The sequence below is a fragment of the Thamnophis sirtalis genome, unplaced genomic scaffold (genome assembly GCF_051295495.1).
Source record: "Thamnophis sirtalis isolate CommonGarterSnake01/CBP01778 unplaced genomic scaffold, rThaSir2_p1.2 scaffold_2, whole genome shotgun sequence".
Taxonomy (NCBI): Eukaryota; Metazoa; Chordata; class Lepidosauria; order Squamata; family Natricidae; genus Thamnophis; species Thamnophis sirtalis.
Window position 1 is genome coordinate 129,078,727 of NW_028261382.1, and position 22,105 is coordinate 129,100,831.

General features: G+C 38.2%; 2 protein-coding genes across 6 annotated transcripts; one reads left to right on the forward strand and one right to left on the reverse strand.

The window, feature by feature from the left end:
• The first annotated feature begins 1,625 nt into the window (after positions 1-1,625).
• On the forward strand, positions 1,626-8,801 carry RBIS (ribosomal biogenesis factor). Its single transcript, XM_014056213.2, has 5 exons — positions 1,626-1,839; positions 3,762-3,878; positions 4,643-4,759; positions 5,903-6,009; positions 8,092-8,801. The coding sequence occupies exons 1-4, from the start codon at positions 1,627-1,629 to the stop codon at positions 5,969-5,971; spliced, it is 516 nt and encodes a 171-aa protein (XP_013911688.2). The 5' UTR covers position 1,626; the 3' UTR covers positions 5,972-6,009; positions 8,092-8,801.
• On the reverse strand, positions 6,026-21,893 carry E2F5 (E2F transcription factor 5). 5 transcript variants are annotated; one of them, XM_087706901.1, is made up of 10 exons: positions 21,575-21,889; positions 17,960-18,069; positions 16,846-17,007; positions 15,983-16,026; positions 15,381-15,445; positions 13,791-14,037; positions 12,280-12,471; positions 10,646-10,690; positions 7,742-7,806; positions 6,026-6,726 (listed from the first exon to the last, which is right to left on the reverse strand). In XM_087706901.1, the coding sequence occupies exons 1-10, from the start codon at positions 21,752-21,754 to the stop codon at positions 6,625-6,627; spliced, it is 1,212 nt and encodes a 403-aa protein (XP_087563027.1). In that variant the 5' UTR covers positions 21,755-21,889; the 3' UTR covers positions 6,026-6,624. The 5 variants fall into 5 exon arrangements, with proteins under 5 accessions (XP_087563027.1, XP_087563029.1, XP_087563028.1 ...); XM_087706903.1 differs by lacking the exon at positions 15,983-16,026 and having other exon boundaries at positions 16,871-17,007; positions 21,575-21,893; XM_087706902.1 differs by lacking the exon at positions 15,983-16,026 and having other exon boundaries at positions 16,829-17,007; positions 21,575-21,893.
• Between the last annotated feature and the right edge of the window lie 212 nt (positions 21,894-22,105).

Consider the following 22,105-nt stretch of genomic DNA (forward strand, 5'->3'; position numbering starts at 1 on the left):
ACAGAGAGTCAGCATATTGCCCCCAACAATCTGGGTCCTCATTTTACCCACCTCGGAAGGATGGAAGGCTGAGTCAACCCTGAGCCGGTGAGATTTGAACCGCTGACCTGCTGATCTAGCAGTAGCCTGCAGTGCTGCATTTAACCACTGCGCCACCTTGGTTAGTAACAAATAAAATTGATGACCTATTCCGCAATAATTAACCCTATGCCCACAGAGAACTCACAGGAAGGTCAGAAGATTGATAACCTTTCACACAAAAACATACATGGACAGATTGAACATGAAAGTTAGTGATGAGCACAAGAGATTGTTGGTAAAGAATATTGTACATGTTCTATGAACGTTGCAACTGAGGAAAGTCTGGAGCTCCTCATATCCCATTAAAGGACTGATGTCGCAGAGCCTCATGGTGATTACAGCAGATGAAAACATCCAGTTTTCTGGCTTAGAAGGAAGGTGTGCTCAACAGATGGTGATAACTCAGAAGCCAGAGGAGACAAATGGCCCACAAGTCTGTTTAGGTATTCAGCCAAATGTCTACTCTTTGGCCACACTTTTCAACTTGATTCAATATTTTATCTTCAATTTGTATAGCAGCCCCATCTCTCATACATGACTCTTAGTGTGTAGCTACTTAGTGCTGGACTGGAGATGTTGCCAATCAGATTACAATACAATAGTGATGTGGTGGAAGCAGAACTGGTGTTAACTTTCAGCCAGTTGGCAACAACAGCAGCAAATTTGGCTGCAAGTGATCCTTTTCTAGCAACAGCATCCTCTGTTTGGAGGACACGGTGACAGTGATTCAGGGTGCCTGGTTTCAGGATTCCAGATTTCTCTGCAACCGGAAGGCTGGTAGCGACTGAGAGTGGGAACAGAATTGGGCCAATTATTGTGCAGTATTAACCCTATGGTTGTTGTAGAGCTCCCATACTCTGGACTTTTCCCCCCTTTTCCAAAAATGGGCACATGACGCATCCGGAGGTCACAAATTTGACATCCCTGCTCCAATAAGTTAAATGATATGAAAGTTGTGTTGACCAGCATAACTCACTTCATTGTGTGTGCATAATGCATAACGTGGAGTGCTTTGATATGGATGAATGTACAGAATAACAATAACATTTAGCACACATCTATGCTTTGGCAAATTAAAATTAGACATGAATTTTCCTCTTCCCTTTATCATTTATTGGTCTGTATAATTCAGGCACATGTTACATTATATGTAAATAACATAGGAATCCAGGATATTCTTAAGTGCATTTTTCTGCAATTTAAACCCACATATGTCTTGTATCAGGTAGAACCACTGAGGCCCAACCCATTGTTTTATGGTCCAGATTTCCGCAATCTACAACATTCATGACATGATAAAGCAGGATTCTGATTATGGCATCTGTTCCAGCTGCCTCTAACAGCTGGACTTATTCAAAACGAAGTGCCTGCGAGCCCAGATGGATACGGCTGGCAGCTCTTCCATTAACACCCGCGTCCTTTCCCTCACTCGCAGTCGGAGCCGAGGCCTGTGTCACCCGGCCCCGCCGAAGAGGGACAAGGCAACCCCGAAGAGGTTCAACAACCAGGCTTGGAGGGAGGAGGAGAAGAACCCGTCGCACTGGAATGACGGAGGCGGTTGTGCAGCGTCTCTTGGCCGAGTCTGAGGAGGCGGACCTTCACGTCCACGTGCACCGGCTTCCGGAGGGCGTCCCGTGGGTTGCGTACGTCTCTAAAGTCAAAGAAGAGCTACATTGTAAGGGAACCGGATTTGAACATTGTTCCCCGCTTGGGGTTTCCTTGCTTGCAATTCCCTTTCTCCTCGGACATCATAAAAAGGTGAGTTTGCTAGATGGTAAATTGCGTTTTATGGCAAACGGTGCGGCATTGGTTTTACTGCCCAGGTCAGAAGTCTTCAAACTTGGCAACTTTAAGACTTGTGAACTTCAACTCCCAGAATTCTCCAGCCAGCATAGCTTAAAGTTGCCAGGTTTGGGGACCGCTGGCCCAGAAAATGCTGTGACTCGGGCCAGCATGGATAATAGCCCTTGCTCTGCCCCTGGAACGCTTTCCCCCCTAGATCTCCTGTCCTTCCCAAGGACCCTTAAAACCTGGCTCTTTCCCCAGGCGATGGAGTAAGGGGAGGCCAGAGTGGTTTGTGAATGAAGGGGAGCACTAGAGAAGTGTGGCTGTGGGGCCAGGTTTTTCCGTTTTAATTGATTTTCTATTAAATACATTTCATTGTGCTTTATAAACATCGTATTGTTTGGGTATTTAATTTGCATAACAATACAAATTACATTCTTAACCTCCACCCCTTTTTTCCAACCATTGGTAAAATAAATTGCATGTTTGATAGTATTCGAAGTCCTCTTCCTGCTTAATTGTCCATGTCAATCCTATCCATTTCTGCACAATCTAGTATCTTCTTAACTATTTCTTCATCTGGTGGTATAACTTCATTTTTCCAGTAATGTGCAAAAATGATCCACATTTCTGTTTAATTTTCATTGCTGATTTTTATATAGTTAGAACAATTTGCCTCCAGAAGTTGTGGGTGCTCCAACACTGGAAGTTTTTAGGAAGAAATTGGACAACCATTTGTCTGAAATGTTATAGGGTTTCCTGCCTGACCAGGGGGTTGGAATAAAAGATCTCTAAAGTACCTTCCAACTCTTGTTGTTCAATTTTATACTGTTTTACAGTTTTATGGTTAACATGTTTTAAATAAATATGAGCAACTATATAAATAAATAGGCCTGTTCAATGACAGTTAGTTTGGGGATCAACTCTTGGCAAATGCACCTTTCAACCCTTGGGGTTGGAATCTGTATACTGTAGATTATGGCCTGTTGTGTCTCTCATTTCACCCGGGCCCTTAATTCACTCTGTTTGTGAGTTGCCCCAGAGCTGTTGTTAAAGCCAGTCAGCAGGAAGAGTGAGCATTACCTTTTCTAGTCAACTCTGTATTATCCAGAAGGCTGATAAGTTGTTAGGTTAACTTTGCCATCTGTTGTCAGCAAAGTATGGCAGCTTTGCAGAAATGTGATTACAGTACTCTGTATATTCCCACTTCTGTTAAGTTTTAAAGTTTTGTGTCCCTCCCACAGCCACAGAAGGGGGATAAACAAGGGTCAAAGAAAGGTAGGGATGGGTAAGCCCTAACCACTTGTGATATGCTGATTCTGAATTTTTTTTTAAAAAAAACAACTCCACCTTCTGTGGAGATAAACAAAATGTTTATTGGTGGATGGAAGGTCAACAAAATGATTATTCAGTTTAGTCATTAGAAAACATATCATGAATACAGAGAAATGTCAGTCATGTGTCCAAATGACTTTATTGCATCTTAAAAGGTGCACTGGTATCAATATTATAGAACGCTGTTTTCTTTCATGCAGGTTTTAATTTTTCCTACAATTAACTTAGGAAGTCTCTTTAGTTGTGTTAGTGAATAAAGTCAATATCAGCGTTATTATTAAAGATGACAAAATATCTAGCTCATTGCTCAGAACTAGAACAAAGGAACCTCCTCATGGAGAAATAGGCACAACAGATAATATATTTATAATAAAAAAGTAGATCACAACAAGCAGCAATTGATGAAAGAAGTCTGCTTCTGAAAATGCATCCTTCAATAATTCATTCAATAATGAATATACTAATGGTATATTCCAACTAGTGAAATAGATGTTATTTAAATAATCACCTTGAATGGTTGACTAATAATTACAAAATTTTAAAATATTTACTTACTTTAGGTCATGGGCAAGAATAAGGCAAAAGGATTGAAACAGGCCAATGTATTCCATATAGCCAATAAAAAAATACTAAAGGCTAAAAGTAAAACAAAACCAGTGGCAACCAATCTAAAAAAGGTATGTACTAGATGATTATGTGATACTTTAAAAAAATGTATGCCTGTGCTGTACACATTAGAGTTTAAAAAAATTAAGACTTTTGTTATTTAGCTATACGAGCTTTGTTCCCAGGTCTATATAAAGTCACTTTCCTTGGTGGAATGTTTCTTGTAAGAATTCTGACAATTGAAATCCCATGCATCAAGAACACCGGCTATGGGAATACTCCAAAAGTGAATAAAATGCATTCTTCATGCTTTCTCTAGAGTGGAACTCTATGTGTGATTGAGAAGGTTGCTATGATGTTGAACCCATTGTAATAGTTGGGAAAAACACATTTTGTGTTGGGATTTCTTAGTCAAACTAATTGATAAGAGCATTGCCAAGTTATATACAAAACTATGCTATATTTATGTATGCAGTTGGATAGCAACATGTAGAGAATCTACAGAATAAGCAGTTTGAATCATCAACCTGTGTAGCAGCAAAGAAAATGAAGTATTATAGCATGTGGAGTGAAAGTATTATGCATTCCATTTATTCATTCCTTTGGCTACTTAGGACTCTAATTTTTAAACATCAAATATTTAACTGTTTCTGCTAAAGAAAACAACTAAAATGTGGGAATGCTTATCTTGATTATTTGCTTCTTTGTGTCCTAAACCTTTACACTGATTTATTGTAAGTTAATGAAGATTAAAGAGATTTCATTAGAGTAGTTATACTTTTCAGTTTCATCTTGATATTAAAAAGACCAAATTGTTTTTCTTTTTTCTCAAAAGATAAATATAGTGAATGATGAAAAAGTTCACAAGATAGATAAGGTATTTACAGAAATACAGAGAAATGTTAAACAGTTGTCCAAAACTGTTCCATCAGATTCTTCAAAGAAACTTCAGGTAAGAATTCGTTCATATAGAAACAAATTCTGATCCGTGTATCTTTTTTGGGGAGAACAGGATGATTTAACCAAAGGTTGTTTAAACACATGTCTGACCCTTTCTGATAAAAATAGTCAACACAGGAGTGGTGTTTCTTGCCTTCATCCCCACATCCCCCCCCCCCCCCAAGTAAAATGTTTTTGCAAACCAAATACATTCTCTTACCTTTTGGACAGATTATGTGAATCTTCACATACTTCCTGATCCTATGTCTGAGAGTCAAGGGGATAGGCAGCCATTTGTATAGGGTTTTTTTGAGCTTTCTAATTTCTAGAAGTTGGAAATTTGACCAATCATATTGTTCCTGGGACATTGAGGTCTTGATATATTGCATCTATGGTTTTGTCCACATCCTTGCTAAAATGTGTATGTTGCACCTCAGAACAAGTCATCTCAACTATTATTTAGGCAAGGGGAGGAAAGCATTCTAAAATATTCTCTAATCCTTAGGTTGATAAACAAATTTTCCCAACTGCAAAGATTATCTGGTGCTCTTCTTATAGTATTCACATAGTCTATTTTTCTGTAGCAATATTTTAAAATGTATTTCTGTAAACTGTAGTGTTCCCCCCCCCACCAACTCCCATCAATTGGTAATTAAGGCAGACATAAAAAACCCCTACTTCATGCATTTCTGCAGTCTGAGCAGAACCAGCCTAAAAAGCATTGAGTTGCTTATTCCAAAATATGTTATGTACCATATTTTTCAGACTATAAGATGCACCGGAGTAAAAGACACACCTAAAATTTGAAGAAGGAAAAAACCATTTTTGGCCTTCACAAAAAACGGGCCCATTTTTAACCTCCCGACCCCCCCCCCCATCCACTTTTGGCCCTCCCCAGGAGCACTCTGCAACCCTTCACCAAAAACAGAATGCGCAGGGGGGAGGAGGGTTTCCGGGAGGCCAACAGCAGGGCCATATTTGGTCTTTAAGATGCACAGACATTTTCACCCACTTTTGTTTGGGGGGGGGGGGGTTGCGTCTTATAGTCCAAAAAATACAGTAAATGTTTTGACGATTGTATCCCCAAGAAAAGCCCATATTAGCTGAAATCTTTAGTACTCAGAACATTTCAAGGTGCATATGTTTCCTTCTTCAGATTCCAAACTGTCAGGAAGACAAACCGGCTAATGTGGATGCTGCTGCGAACTTACTTTCTCAGTTGTGACACTAAACAATATAGCGATGTGAAAATTACATCTTTTGGTATGTCACAAGCAATCTTTTGTATAGTTTTTATTTTTTTAAAAATCTTGTTAATATACAAGTATTGGTGTTCTTTAATAGGAACTACAAATAGTGCTTTCCTTAGTCTAGGAATGTGAGAAATAAAGGGGAAAAGATATTTAAAGTGCTAATAAAGAAGGCACTCCACAGAATGTTTTTGGGGTTCACCCAAGGAAACTGGGAGAGAAACAACCTAAAAAATCATCCTTTACTTTACAAATGGCAGTGGAAGTTTGAAATATATGGCCAAAACTTCAGAATGATTATAGGGAGTTCCTAAGGGACCAGATTTTTGCTAGCTCTAATGGAAGCAGAGAAGCAGCATTAAGAATTTTGCTTCCTAAAAGAAAAATGAAAAAATAGGCATACAAGTAACTGTACTGAGATACTCTAACAGTTCTTTAAGTATTAACTCTGCATTTCATTACATCTAGAAACTCTTCATAATAACAGTTTAAAAAAATGTATGCCCAGCATTGGTCATTCATGGAGTTTTGCATTCATTATTTTAAATACTTGAATTATAAAACTGCATCTACTGTATTACATAGTTAGAGGTAGATAAGGAAATCTGGTTGCATCAAATCTAGTAGTTCAAGATCTGAACATCGAAGAGATCACAGACTCCTTCATTATCATCCAGGTTGAAGCTGTAGTCATCTCCAGGTGTTGGAGACAGCCGTAGCAGAGGAAAAACTGTAAGACAGTATCTTAAGTTATACTTGGTTAATATTCAGGCACAGTAAGCATCATTATATTGATTCACTAATATGTGTGAGTGCAAGAGGAGTATTCCCCTTCTCCTTTCAGGTTCCTGCACACTAATACTACATAGTTCCATTATCTAGTCTCAAGTTTTGAAATATGAATCTTGCTCCTATTCTAGAATTTGGAAGATCTTATGCCACTAGTTCAGAGGTGGGCTGCACATACTTTTAACAACCAGCTTGTCGAAAATGTGATCATGCACTCCCGCTTCACACTTGTGTGCTGTGCGTGAGTGCCTTCCACACTTGCGCACAACACTTAAAACGAGACTTTTTCGATGAGAGTGGTGTGCAAATCAGCTTGGCTGTGGGGTGGGGCGAGCAAGTGGGAAAGTGAGATATCTAGAACCGGATAGCCGGAAAGGGGGGGGGGGGCAACCAGTGCTCGGAACTACCAGTTCAGGTGAACTGGCAGCAGCCCACCACTGCACTAGCTCCTGGAATATTTATGATGTTCATATGCCTTTCTATCAAGTTAATGTAACAAGTAATGAAACAGAGTTCACAGACTTGACAGACTTAAAAAAAAACCCACACAATTCAGAATTTGCCTCATTTATAAATGGTGAGAAATGACTCAGAAACCAAACAAGTAAAATACAATATAACATTCTGGATGCACAATGCAGATGTCATCATTGCTAAACAATAATGGGAATGTTAGTGGTGGGAAAAGATTAAATTAATATGTAAGATTATACTTAAAGAAAAACTAGTGTAAGATATTTATCACTGGTATATATTATTCTACTATCAAATACATTTTTCCCTTAGTTCATTTTTGTCTATCTTTTCCTTTTGCTTAAAAATACTCAGTAAAGATATTTTTTAAAAGCATAGTTCACAAATTTCCTGTGATTAATAAATACTGCTATTAAGTTGTTTCAATTCTAGTTTTTTAATTTTAAATTCAAACAAAATAAATGATTCTTCACAGTAAATACCTTTACAATGCAGTTGTACGTGTGTCTAATGTGCAAGTACAAGTAAATTATTAAGCCAGTATTATCTATTTAAGGAACAAGTAAAAAGTAAAGGATGAGGCTGATGTTTGGCCAGACCTCCAAAGACTTATTTCTTTGTGACATGGATTTTTAGATATTTCATAGTAACTTCCAACCAAAAGCTTAATACAAAGCATTAAGGAATTCTTGGCTTTCCATCTTTTCATAGGTTTTTACCTGTTATCATTTTAAAATGTGTTTTTATGCATAACCTTTGAAGTAATAGTAAGAATGATATTTGAATATCTTTATAGTAAAAATGGTTTTCCTTTGTCTCTTTTTTATTCCAGATACAGAATGGAACACACAGCTTTCAACACTGGAAATCTATTTGTCTAAGTGTATACAATAACATTGGAAGGAATACCAGGATTTCATATAATGACTTGGAAAACTAATACTCTCCAAAGTGGCCCTAGTTTAGCAATTGAGGAAATATTCCAAGGTGGTTTTTTAAATATATATATATAATCTCTTTAGAGTCTACGCATAGCTAAGAGCCAAATTATTTATCAACAGAGAGCTGGATTTGGGACATTGATCTATACTTTACTAGCTGAAATTATAATTTCAAGTGAAATTGTGATTTAAATACTTAAATCACTATTGTCTAATGTTATTGATCAAGTTTCTCTCAGTACTTTTTAAAATGTAAGATAAAAGGATTCTGTACATTAAATATAATTATATTTCTTTGCTGTAGACAGAATAAATTTTGGACATTCAAAATTTTACATAATGGGTGGAAAAATAATAGGAAAAGAAACAAAAATATATATTTTAACATTGAACTGAATTCTTTTGTTTGAACAAGTGCCAGAGGTTACTAAATCCCTTACTTTAATTTGCCCCAGAATATGGAATTACTGTTTAAATTTGGGCAATATGAAAATTTTGGCTTGGATTTTGAGTAACTATATTAAAGTAACATATGTTTTCATTTTCACCCTCCTCCAAAATGCAGCTTGGTATTTAAAAAATAAAAATGAGTACAGCAATAGCACTTAGACTTCAGTTCTTTACAGCCCTCTCTAAGTGGTTTACAGAGTCAATATATTGCCCCCAACAATCTGGGTCCTCATTTTATCAAGGATGGAAGGCTGAGTCAATCGTGAGCCAGTCATGATCAAAGTCCTGGAGTGAGCAGTGAGTGCAGTACTGCATTCTAACCACTGCACTACCATGGCTCCGTATATCTTAATACTGCTGTAATAGTACCATTTCATCTATTAAATTATTCAATTTAGACCATAGGTTTGAATGAGGCAGTCTTCTATAAGTAAGCGGAGACTTTTTTCAGCAACTCCACTTTGACCAAGTTGAGTTATCTTACTAGATAATGACAGTGTTTACCAGATTCTCCTTTCTCCTAGAATTCCTCATGCTCCTCCAATCAAGAGCTAAAAAAATTTGGAAGCTTGCCTTGAAAAAGGAGAAAACTGATTCCAAGGACTATAAAAGAAGGAAGAAACTGGCCAAACTTGCTTGCTTCCTGTTTTCATCAGGAGTATTCTGTGTAAAAATCTACTATCAGTAGCCCTCAACTTACGACTACAATTGACTCTGGAATTGTGGTTGAGAGTTGTGGTTGTTAAGCAAGGCACCCATGTAATTGCCTCGCTCAACAATTACAATCCCGGCTCTCCCCACTGCAATTAAGCAGAATGTGGGTACCTAGAGTGGATGTGTGTGTTGGGGGGGAAGGGGAGACGACACAGCAAAGTTCCAGGAGCCCATTGCAGCTTCCCCCAAATCACATGTGCTTATGTTGGGCCTCTTAGTGCCTTCCCCAGCTTCTGAGGCACCCCATGCACATCTTCTCACACAGCTGGATCCCCACAGGCCATAGGCCTGCTTTCCATCTCTCTGGGTCCTATAGCATTGGATCTCCTCCCTGCCTTGAGAAGCTCACACCTTTTAAAGAAATTGTAAGAATGGCAATAGTTTCCAGAATGATGTAAGGCAGCTTCTGCAGGAAGGCTTCACATTGCATTGGCTAGGTGCTCTTTTAGGAAGTCAATCTTCAGAACAGGTAATTAGACCAAGGCGTGACAGGGCAGGGAGGCAGGCAAGGTGGAACATCCTAAGCCTTAGACTCAGATTTATTTGAAGTGTAAATAATGTTTCAAAAACAAATACTAGCTTTCCACAGGTATTGTTTTGTTTGTTAACTTTAGTCACACATACTTGACATGCAAGTGGTACTGCATGAAGTTCAATGCAATGGATGCACTGACAAAGTGATAAATGGTTTTCTGTAAGAAGATGTGCTGGCTACAGCCTGGTTGGCTTAAAAAAAGATTGGGCTAATTCATGAAGATCAGAGGCTATTAGCCTTGATGGAAGTGTGATTTCCTCTGAAAGCCTTCTGCTGGAAAACTAGTGGGCTTCCATTTAGTTAGTTGACCACTGTGAGAAAAGATTGCTGGACTAGATGGAGCAGGGGTTTGCTTCAGCAGGAACCTGCTGAGTTGTGTTAAAAGAGATAATTAAGTCTTCACGGATCTAGGCACAATAGCTACTAATGGCCTTCAGCGTAGTATTTCTATGTCTACTGCTGAGAAGTGTGCTACTAATTCACAGCCTGTTAATAACCTACAGCAGGTTGGTTGGACTACAGGTGCTTCCTCGCAAATGTCAGGACATTAGTTTTAATTGAAGTAATAAATATAGATGCCACTAGTTAAGTGGAAAATTCAGTGACCAAATCTTTTACACCAATGAATGAAATTCTGATTTTTACTGGTGTACATCCATCCAAAAATGGAATCATGAACTAACACATGTACTAACTTGTAAAGTGTAATTTTTATATTTTTACATCACATTTTATAAGAAACTTACCATCGGAGGACATCAGTTCATCAATGATATCACTGTTAGTAACACCTGTTGACAAAGGTAAATTCACAACTATGCATATAGAGAAATGGCAAACCAAAATGCCTAAGAAAAATCAAAATATCTCATTTAACATCCCCTAATTTCTACTGTAATGCCAAAAAAGTGAAAACATAAAATACTATATTGAGTCCGACAAATCTAACACACACATTTTATTAAACAAACTTATTAACCTTCAAACCTCCACAAAGCCTTTTTCACACTCAAAAAGATAAACCTGCCTCAGCATGTGGGATATGAATTTAGCTAATGAATTAAAGAAAGTTACAAGATTATGATCTATTTTTAATAAAATACAGTTTTCAGGTAATCTAGTTTCAATTAATTTCTTCAAAACTTTCTTTTGGACTTCTAATATTTCATGTAAGCTGCTCTTGGTGAAATGAACACAAAGCTGTGCCACACCCAATACTGTGATCTCAAGTTACAAGGACGGGGATTTAAAAAAAATCTAACCACATGGCAGTTATGAAGAGTACTCTAGGAAAAACTAAGCCAGCAACCAGAAGCATTAACTAGGAGACAATCAAAAACTACTTTAAATCATTTTCATAAAGCAAAGAGTTTGAGAAGTACTTTATCAAAATGTGTCAGGAATATTGGCAATCCTTCTAGCCTTATAAATGTTTTCAAAAATTGTGGGCATAACATGTTCAAGTAGTATAATGTTTTTAATGTCACTGTTGATTCCAACAAAGTGTTAAGATTATTTAAAATACTATTCTCTTCATGCTATATCCACTTAGATACAAGGTTAATCTAAAATAGGAAGGTCTCATTCTTAGCCACAATCTTCTCTTTCTCTATACTTCCCTTTCCAAAGATTTATCTATAAAGCATAATGAAAGATTTGGAGAGAAGCGGAAAGCAGGATGTTGCTGAAATGAACAGATAGTAGTTCTTCCATTTTATTACTACCAGAATGAGGACAAGCATTTGTGTATTGTATCTGGACCACTACAATAGCTGCTAGCCATCTGGGTATCTCTAGTGTCATAAAGGAAAAGCTAGTTAAACAGATATTGGCAGTAAGAATTATCCTTGAGATGTAATATATTGTACTCTAGATGCAAGAAATTGGCTATATTAACCTGTCTAGTCACCCATGGACTTTTGGCTCAGTACCATATGCAGTGATTATAAAATAGCTATAGATGAAAAGGCTTGACCCCAGAAATAAGGTCAATTATAAGACTTCTATTTTTTTTAAAAAAATAAAGCAGCTAAGCATTTTTACTAAACAAGGAAGGTACAACTTACTCTTTTCAAGTTTTGGATTTCTGGATACTGCCCAATTAACACTAAATGGTTAGTTTGATTTAGTGTGATTTAGTGGTTAAGGCACCAGACTAGAAACCAGGAGACAAGAGTTCTAGTGCCACTTTAGGCATGAAAACTAGCTGAGTGATCTAGGGTTACTCACCCTCTTTCAGCCCAACCTATTTCACAGGGCTGTTGTGGGGGGAAATAGGAGGAGGAAGGAGTATTAGGTATGTTTTCTGCCCGAGTTATTTATAAACAATAAAGGAAGGAGTTTAAAAAAATCAAATAACTAAATGTAAGATGATCTTTACCTCCAGGGTCATCCATCTTTGCTATGTCAAATGTGTTCGACTTTAGAATACTATTGACATCCAGTGGAAGGAAAGAAGAAGGAAGGATTGTTGAGCTAGGCGTGGTTTCGGTTACAAGGCTATCATACAACTCGGAATCTGGAATACTGGCACACAGTGTTTCAGGAGCTGGGCTTCCATGTAAAGTGATATCTAGAGCAGTGGAAATTTTTCAAGTTAAAATCCAACATGATAGTTCAGTGCAATAAACAAATATTGAAAAAGAGCACAGGTTGGCAACCTCTGTTTATTCATCTATATGGCCGCTCATCTCGCAGAAAGCAATTCTGGAAGATGCACAACAATCCAATAAAATAATATCTCAAGAGGTTATGAAATCCTGCAAGATTTCAGCATGTTCCCATATTATTTCAGTCAAAAACTAAAATCCCATCAAATTTGGCATTTTTCCAAGAGGCAAGTGTTGTTTAAATTTATATATATATATATTTTGTGATTTATGCCACCTCATAATTACTAGTATCAACAAAAGATACATTTATAGAGATAAGCCATTTCTTTACACCAGCTAGTATAAGTATAATCTTTATTGTCATTGTACTTAAATACAACAAAATTAGTACATAAGTAACTAGTTAGCTAATTGCACTACCTAGTAATTCAAAATGTGTGTTTGTTTTATTTCCCACCTTTATTGTTTTATAATTCAAGGCAGAGAACATACTTAGTATTGCAAGATTTTTATTTATACAGACTCATGTTATTTTCTTGATAATAGAAAACAAATTATGTTTCCAGTTAGCTATTTTTCACATTTTGTTCAGAACAAGTTGGAATTTTAAAACAAATTTGAAAGACTGGTTTAAGGTCATTAATTCTAAAGTTGGAAACTATAATATCTCAGCTTGGGTAGAAGGCAAAGCCATGGGTATAGCCTCATTTCATTTCAGTGCAGATCAAATAGAATACCATGCTTAAACCTCATCGTGTATGAAGATATTCTTGCACTCAAGCATGAATAAAGAATTTTGATTTACAGCCTTACTCTCAATACTGTTTTTAGAATGAGAAAACCATTGAGACCTTGTCAAGCTGCCCACTAAAGTAATAACTATTATCTACTCACGGTAGTCTACTTTTAAACTGCTGTGTCAGCAGCAGCTGGAGTGATTGACGGGAACTCACCCCATCCCACAGCAGTATCTAGGTCTCAAACACAAGCCTGCCAATCATCAGCCCAGCATCCTAACCACATAAGCCACCATGCTTCACTAGCTTAGAGTTCCCTCTTTAGCAAATATATTATTTTTATAGGATTATTATCCTAATTGTTTACTTAGATAGGACACAAATATAAATTTCAGAAATCTAGTCTGTAAATAACCTAGTTAGTCTAAATAATTATACAGGATACAACCATATCCCTTAAGAAAAGAGTACAAAAAAATCTAAACAATGGTATCAAGTTTTCTGGGCAAATTTCTGAAAAGGAAAAGAGTTTCTATACCCACCTGTTGGTATATCTGTCACTGGAGTTTGTGGAAGGGGTTGCTTCTGATTAAGGTCTGAAGGCTCTTGTAATCTCTGGGGATCTGCATTTGGTTTAGGGGAAGTCAGTGGAACTGCAGACTGCAGGAGATCATCTGGTGGAGGTACTGGGAAAACAACCGGTTTGGAAGAACTGGACTCTTTGTTAATGAGCAATACATGGATAGGTCCCAGACTGCTCTTCAGATTGATCTGGTATTTCTTTTGTCCCTTTAGAGAGAGTAAAATGAAAGTTTTAACATGCTTTATATCAAAACAGAAATATTAATCAATAGTCAAAACTGTTGTGGCCCAGCAGGAGCCCTTGGAGCTGCCACCAGACTCCGACAGCGAGGGGCCCTGGAGGATGTGGAGGACCCTGGACAGGGTTCCGACTCCGAGCAGAGTGCAGAGACTGGTTGGCCACCAGGTGGCGCCTGAGCCTTTGACCAGTGGGGAGGAGAAAAGGGAGAGTGATCCAGAAGCCAGCAGTGAGTTGTTCCTGGATGCACACCATCAAAGAGCTACTAGGCATCAGGAACAATTATGCTATTACAGGAGGTGATTGTACTCAGCTGGTGGTCATTAGGCTCCTCTCCAGACTATAAAAGCTACTTGTGCACACGACCCTCTTTGAAGAAGTCAACGCAGGATTGAATTGAATGTCGGAGGACAGTACTGTGAGTTTGGCAAGCTGGATTCTGCCAAGCCTTATCTGTGTTTATTGCTGCCTGAGTTTGTCTGAGTTACTGCCAAGGTCCTTATCTGTTTGTTTTGCTTGGCTTTCAGCCACCGAGGTTTTGGTGTTTTGCTAATTAAAGTACATTCCAGTTAAGCTTGTCTCAGCATTAGCTACTGGACGGAGGAGTTGGACAGAACAAAAACTGATTCCATTCAAAATTATAAATGAAAGTTTTGAACTGCCAACACTAGGGAATCAGTTTGCTAACATGCTTTCTTTCTTTAGTTAACACTCATTTTGTTCAATATGGGATTGGCATTTTTTATAAAATTATTTTTACAAAACTTTTACTTATTTAGCAGTTTAATGGAGTAAAATATTACAAACAACCACTAAGCAAAATTCTTCAATAATAAAAGTATTTTATATTTACATATCTAATATTTTCACAGGAAGGCAAAAAGAGAACTCTATTTCAAAATAAATTGAAATACAGTGAACTCTGTGGCTAATCACAGAAGGAGCTACCAGCTAAACATATGGCTCTAGAATGATATAACATTTTTATAGTTAAGTGCAATGTAGTCATTTCTTCAGCAGTATACAGGCTTCAAACTGAAGTTGATGAATAAAGACAAATACTATTCAATTGAATCATTATCTTCACATCACCAAGCTGCAATTTAAATAATCCTTACATCATTTGCAATCATTTAGATGGATAATTGAATTACTGAATATTGCATCTTTTTAAACAATTTGTGAGACTAACCAATAGTTGAACCTTATAAAACTGATATAAAACAGATAACAATTTTAAATTATATGCTTTGTGCAATGGATATTCAATAAATTCTGTTCCAATTAAATCAAAATTGTTATTTCTACATACCACATGTGGCACAGGAACTTCTAATTGTGTACCAGAAGGTGCTTGAATTGCTAGTAGTGTATCTCCTGTTTATGGAGAAACAGTCAAATCTTAATTGAATACATTCTGTTTATATTTTTATATGCACTCTTTCAGTTCAATGTCAATTCAGTCTGAAACTCCATGTTTTAATGCACATGGCAAATAAGGCATGGCAACAGCTCTGTAAACCATAAGTCATGCTTTAATGAGAAGACAGTCCTATTTGATTCTACATTGGCCATTTTATTTTCCTGTGTGTTCTTCAAGTTTCATTACTGTCCCATCTGGGTGCTGTTTCCTACTGCTCTGCTCTTTGGACAGAAATCCTAATGTGCTCTACTCTGAAAAGGAATTAAGGATACAGAGCAGATTATATATTACAGTACTAATTGACAGCACACTGCACTGTGACTAGCAGATGTTATTGTTATATGTTATTAGATAAAAGGCTCCTGAGGATTTCATGAGGCAAGATCTCTGGAAAAACAACTGCTATATGCTTAAATTATCACTAATCACACATCTGTGTGTCTCATGTAGGAAACATAATTTGTAAGCAGACTTAAATCTTTTTATCTTACCACTGAAGCAGTCACAAATGTCTTCATGAGTGATATATGAAAAAGTGGGTCTTGTCAAGGAATTGTTTAAAATAAATTGAGTACATATAGTTGGTGAGATTTTAAAAGAGGTATAACTAGTAGTTCAAATATTCTGGGTGGCATTCATCACCCATGAGTGAAATTGCATCATTCAAAAATAATGAAATGGTTTCTCTCATTTTAATATGACTTTGCGAACCACCGGACTGAAAGTGATGATTTTTTAACAGGGAACTGTCTCAAGCAAATGTGCCATTCTGTAGTTTTATAACTCTGGGGGAAAAAAATTCTATAAACCATTCAAATTCAGTGCAATGCCAAATATCCTACAGATACTCTAGACCAGTAGTTCTCAATCTGTACTCCACAGACCCCTTGGGGGGGGCACTATGTGACCTGCGAAGGCTTGAAGAAATGTTATGATTTAAATCTTGAGTCAAGTCTTGGGGTTCCGTAGCCAATATGGTCTATGGCCACAAAAGGTATTTAAAGGGCTCCATGGTGAAGAAACAGTTGAGAGCCTATGCTCTAGACTAACATAACCTGGGTTGTGGAGGCAACAAATGTGAAATTAATATACAGGTGATGCAACAGGAACAGAAATATACTTATGAACTGGGGCATCCTATTGCAGTTCCTACGTCTTCTGCCCCAATCTCATCTCTAGTCTCTAGAATTAATGTTAAAGATACAGAAGGGCCCAGGGGAAGGCTTGTCCTACTCTAATAAATTATAAAAAAGGTAAAAGGTAAAGGTTCCCCTTGCACATGTGTACTAGTTGTTCCTGACTAATTATACAATTTATACAAAATATATAAATTATACCACATATCAAAGGATATCGTTTATTGATGGAATCTTCCTTAACATTTTTTATACTTTGTTGTAACCACAGTTTCTGCTGATCCAGTTCCTTTTCTTTTATTTCTAGCTCTTCAATTTCTGCTTCAAGGTATCTCAGTCTCTCGATGACCTCCTTTGTATTACAACCAGCCCCTACACCTCTTAAGAGAAAAAAAGTTAATGATATTGGGAAATGACAAAAAGCAGATTTTCAGTCTTTCAAGCTGTTCAGCTGGGCCTGAAAGTGCCAGTTTTCCTTTCCAGCCCAAGTGATAGAATGGTTCAATAGTGTTTTCATCTTTTTCATCTGATTTTAACACGTGAGACAAAGAGTTTAATATTGCTATTATATTTTATACTACTCCTTAATATAAAAATGTTAAGTGTCATACTAAGGAAGAAAAATATTTGAAAGAAACTATTTTCATATATCCTCAGCATGTATCGTAAAATTGAAAATTTTATATTACCCAATTCCTAATAATCGGGGGGGGGGGAGTTTTTTATGGGCATTGGCATAAAATGTATGTCCTATTGCTGATGTTTCTTACTGTCTGAAATATGCTGCCTACCAAAAATACACAAATTGGGAATCGCTGGTAGATATTATTGAGAACTAAATAGTAAGGTCTATCAGGAATGCCAATTTAATGTGCTTTATTGGCAAGCAATTTGCACTGTGGAAAGGTGAAATAGGACAACCTCAATTTTTATAAATTCTTTCTTTGTTAATTAATTTATTTTTATTTGGATATAATCATAATATATTTCTTGTTCATCTCATGGTTTGAGGTGACTTATGGTGGGTGCCCAGTCTTGTAGGCTTTAAAATCGCCTGAAGCTCACAGGACTTAATTTGCATTGTTGAGTCTTTTATCCTGATTGGTCAGGATATTTACATATTGTTATGGTTTTACAAGATAGATTAAAAGTTTCTATTGTAAACTCTTGAGTTTATCTGTAAAGCATAGCTTGGAAGTCTCCCAATAAATAAAATAGACAAAATAAATTCAAATCCCTTTAAAAGTCATACATTCATCACATTCATGGAAGAAAGTTACTCTTCAAATTTTCAGTATGCATATAAAAGTATCCATCAACTAACTCTCTTACTTCCACTGGATGCTATTTTTTGACTTTTTTTCAATAAGATCTATCCCTTCCAAAACATTGGTGATGTCATAGATCCGCCTTTTCTGCCGTACAGCCAATGTATCAGCAGCCTGGGAAGAGAAAGGAGAAAAAAGAACAATGCATGGAGATGAAGGGCAAAAGGCGAGGCTCATTAGGCAGCTGCAGTGCATTTGTACAAGCCTCCTAGGGAATATTAATCACAACCTTCCAAGGAGACAGATGCACAATTAGAGACCTCGGACCACCCTCCCTGCCTGTGGAACAGGGGCAATCAAACAAAATGCCTATACAAGTGACCTCCTGAAAACATGCCTATGGAACTCCCCATGTGGAAAGAAATTCTTTTGGCGTTAGCCATGCATGAGTCCAGAGGGTGAGAGGGAGTGGAGGAGTCAAAAAGATGGTGGAACCCTCTTGAAGAGGACTCAGAAGAATAATGTATCATTTTCATCTAAGAAAAGGGCTGGAAAAGAACCAAAAATGGCAAGTCACTGTTGCAAAGACAGGTAACTCCATCTCTGATATACTTTTGTGTATCAGAAGTGTAAAGTTTACCATGGATATTATTTTGCCAAATTTTAAAGGAAAGAGTCATACTATTCTCCAAGGCACCTGAGGGTAGAACAAGAAGCAATGGGTGGAAACTAATCAAGGAGAGAAGCAATTTAGAACTGAGGAGAAATTTCCTGACAGTTAGAACAATTAATCAGTGGAACAGCTTGCCTCCAGAAATTGTAAATGCCCCAACACTGGAAGTCTTTAAGAAGATGTTGGATAGCCATTTGTCTGGAACGGTATAGGGTTTCCTGCCTAGGCAGGGGGTTGGACTAGAAGACCTCCAAGGTCCCTTCCAACTCTGCAATTGTATTGTATTATTGTATAAAGGGATATGGATTTCACCAGCTCAGTCCCATGTGAGTATTATGTACCTTATGGGTAAAAAAAATGAAACCACATAACTCAAATGCTATCATTACAGATATTCTTAGCCACATGGTACCTTACTTCATTCCGAGTTCTACTAAAAACAAGGCAGAAAGAAAGTGAAGTTCAGTCTGCAAGCAGTAGTCAAAATAATTAGCAGCCTAAGATTTAAGCCAGTAATTTTTATATTGGCATGGATCCAATGTAAACCCTTGAAAGAGCAGGCTGCCTAAATTTTCTCAATAAAAGGAAAGTAGATTTTACTTTAATACTATTTTAATGACTCACTGGATGAAACATATCTTTTTTGCTCCTTCAATTAATGGTGTTATATTTCATATTGTAACCAAAATAAGTAGTAAAAGATTATTTTATATTCCAGCAAGTTTCAGGTACCTAACACATGTAAAATGAGAATCAGTCTGATGTAGACTAGAAACCAAGAGATTTTGTGCTTTAGGCGCAAAGCCAACTCCGTAACTTTAAGCTAGTCACTCTCTCTTAACCCCAGGAAGAAGATAATGGCATCTACTGCTAACAATCCTACCTAGAAAATTGCAGCAACTAGTCCAAGCCTTTGCCAGATCCACCCATTTATTTATGTAAATCATGTTATTTATCTGATTGAAAATTGATCTGAGGTTCAACTTGTTTTATATCATATGTGAACTGGCAGCCATTGGTGTAGTGATTAAGACATCAGGTTAGAAACCAGGAGACTATGCATTCGAGTCCAACCCTTGCCACAAAGCCAGCTGAGTGACATTGGACATTTTTTTTCAGCTGTAGTTAGGAGGCAGTGGCAAACTATTTCTGAAAAATTTTGCCAATAAAATTACAGGAACTTGTCCAAGCAGTGTCAGAAAATTGGGCACGATTGAATGGAAGAGGGAGGGGGAAGTAATGTTAACACATAGAGAAACTCTCTAGCATGTAAAAATGATCTACCACTAAGCAAGTGTCTAGGCCTACCCTTGAATAACGATGGACGTTGCGATGGCCAGACTCACACTTACAATTAAGGCTGGAGAAAAGGACAGGTTTTTTTTTTTAATGAAAATTGATATGGGGTGCAGTGATCTTTTGTATTTTAACTACCGTATTTTTCGGAGTATAAGACGTATCCTTTTCCCTCAAAAGAGGCTGAAAATCTGGGTGTGTCTTATACACTGAATGCAACATTTTTGCCTTCAGAAGCCCCGCCCCCTTCACCAAAATGGCCATAGAGGGCATGGATAGCCTCCAGGGGGCTGGGGAGGGCAGAAATGAGCAAAAAATGGCCCGTTTTTTGCTCAATTTTAACCCCCCCCCCAGCCCCCAGGAACACTCTATAAGCTCCCTAAAGGCTATCCCTGCCCTTTTTTTAAAATGAAAAACGGGCCCGTTTTTTGCTAGTTTCCCTCCCTCCCCAGGAACACTCTGCAAGCTCCCTAAAGGCTAGTTTTTGGGAAGTTTGCAGAGTGCAAAAACTTTTTAAAAAATTTTCCTCTTCAAAATCTTGCTGCGTCTTATACTCTGGTGCATCTTATACTCTGAAAAATACGGTACCTATTTGGGAAACTATATTGCAGTACTCCAATTCAAAATGGCGAATGTCAGTTTTCCCGCAATCCTGATTTAAAAAGCAGGTGTTTGGGGCCACTGATTATTTATTTCTGCCTTAGACAGGATATAATCAAGACTAAGCTGAGTATCAATGCTAGTTGGTGCCTGGCTTGTACCCTGAAAGTAATTTCACTCTTTTAACACTAGATCAATCTACTTTACCAAGCAGAACTTGATTAATTTAATTTGAAAATAAGTTTCCCTGCATTCACCCAAGCTTATTTCTTGATAAAGCCGCAAATGTTTAGGCCGCAATCCTACCTGCAGATTTTCTCAGGAACAAAGGAACATTCATTGTTCCACTGCTTACCCAGGGAGAATTAATAGCATAACAACCCTTACATCTCTTACCATATTTATCTTGAATATGGGCACAAGCTTTCAGAGAAGTGTGGCATTAGCATCTTAATTCACCACACACAGAATGGAGAGAAAAGGGTGATTTACAGACGGAAGAAAGGCCTGACTGTAAATCTCTGCTCAGCCTACAGCAAAGTATTATATGCCTTATGGCCAGAAACTTTATTGCAGGCTAACCCAACCTCTCAGGTTTGTTTGCATAAGTGAAAAGGGGGATTAAAGGAAGGAGGGACTTTGAAAAAAAAAGCTCTTGAGGAGGAAAGGGTGGCTTTGCCTCAAAAATGATAATGCAAGTTAATACAGGTGTAAATCAGGAAAAGCCTTCTTGCCAACCCACCATACAAGGCTGTTTTAAAAATAAAATAGACATGATGGAGAAAAGTGGCCACCAACTGCATAACCTGAACACGTTTTTTCTGGTGCATTTGGTGACACGGGTGTGATAACTATTCAGGATGTATGCTTCCTTGTTTTTCTGTTTGTTTGTTTTAAACCTTTGTTTTAAGAGTGAAGGGGGGGCAGTTTTGAAAAAACACGAGTTACCCTTTCCCGACCCCGCAATTTCCAGTTCTTTTTCCCTGCAGACCCCAGGAAGGAAGCTGCTAGGGGAGGAAAAAGCTCCCGCGGGGAGGAGAGGCTTGATCTTTCAGACCTCCTTAGTTCCCTTTCCAGCCTCCTCCGCCAGCACCCCACCTCTCAGCTCACCGCCTTCAGGTCGAGCACGCCGTCCTTGGCTTCCTGCAGCAGCGACACAAACTTGGTGGTGAGCAGCCCCAGACTCTTCTCGTGTCGGCTGCTGCTGTTGCCGCTGCCGCTGGAACCCCCGCTGCCGTCCAGGCTCCCGCCGCTGCTAGAAACCGCTTCGGCCAGCGCCGCCGCGGCCATGCTGCATCGCTCCAGCCTCCTGGGCTAGTGGGTTTCCCCGGCAGCGGCGGCCCCACGTGGCCCTCGCGGACGGCCTCCTCTCCTCCCCGGCCACCAGTGAACACAGCTGGCCCTGAATGGAGCAGCTCCGGGCCTCGCAGCCTTGCTTGCTGGGTTGGGGGGGGGGGGAGGAGGAAGTGACGCTGCCTCTGAGTTGCTGGGAGACAAAGTTTTGTGTAGGGAAGGGGGAGAAAAAAAGAGGTTTGTTTTCTTCGAGGAGGAAACGTTTGCAACCCGCCTTTTCAGCTTAGCAAGCTCCCCCACAGTCCGACGGATCTCTCTCCCCCTCCCCCTCCCCCCTTGTGTTGAAAT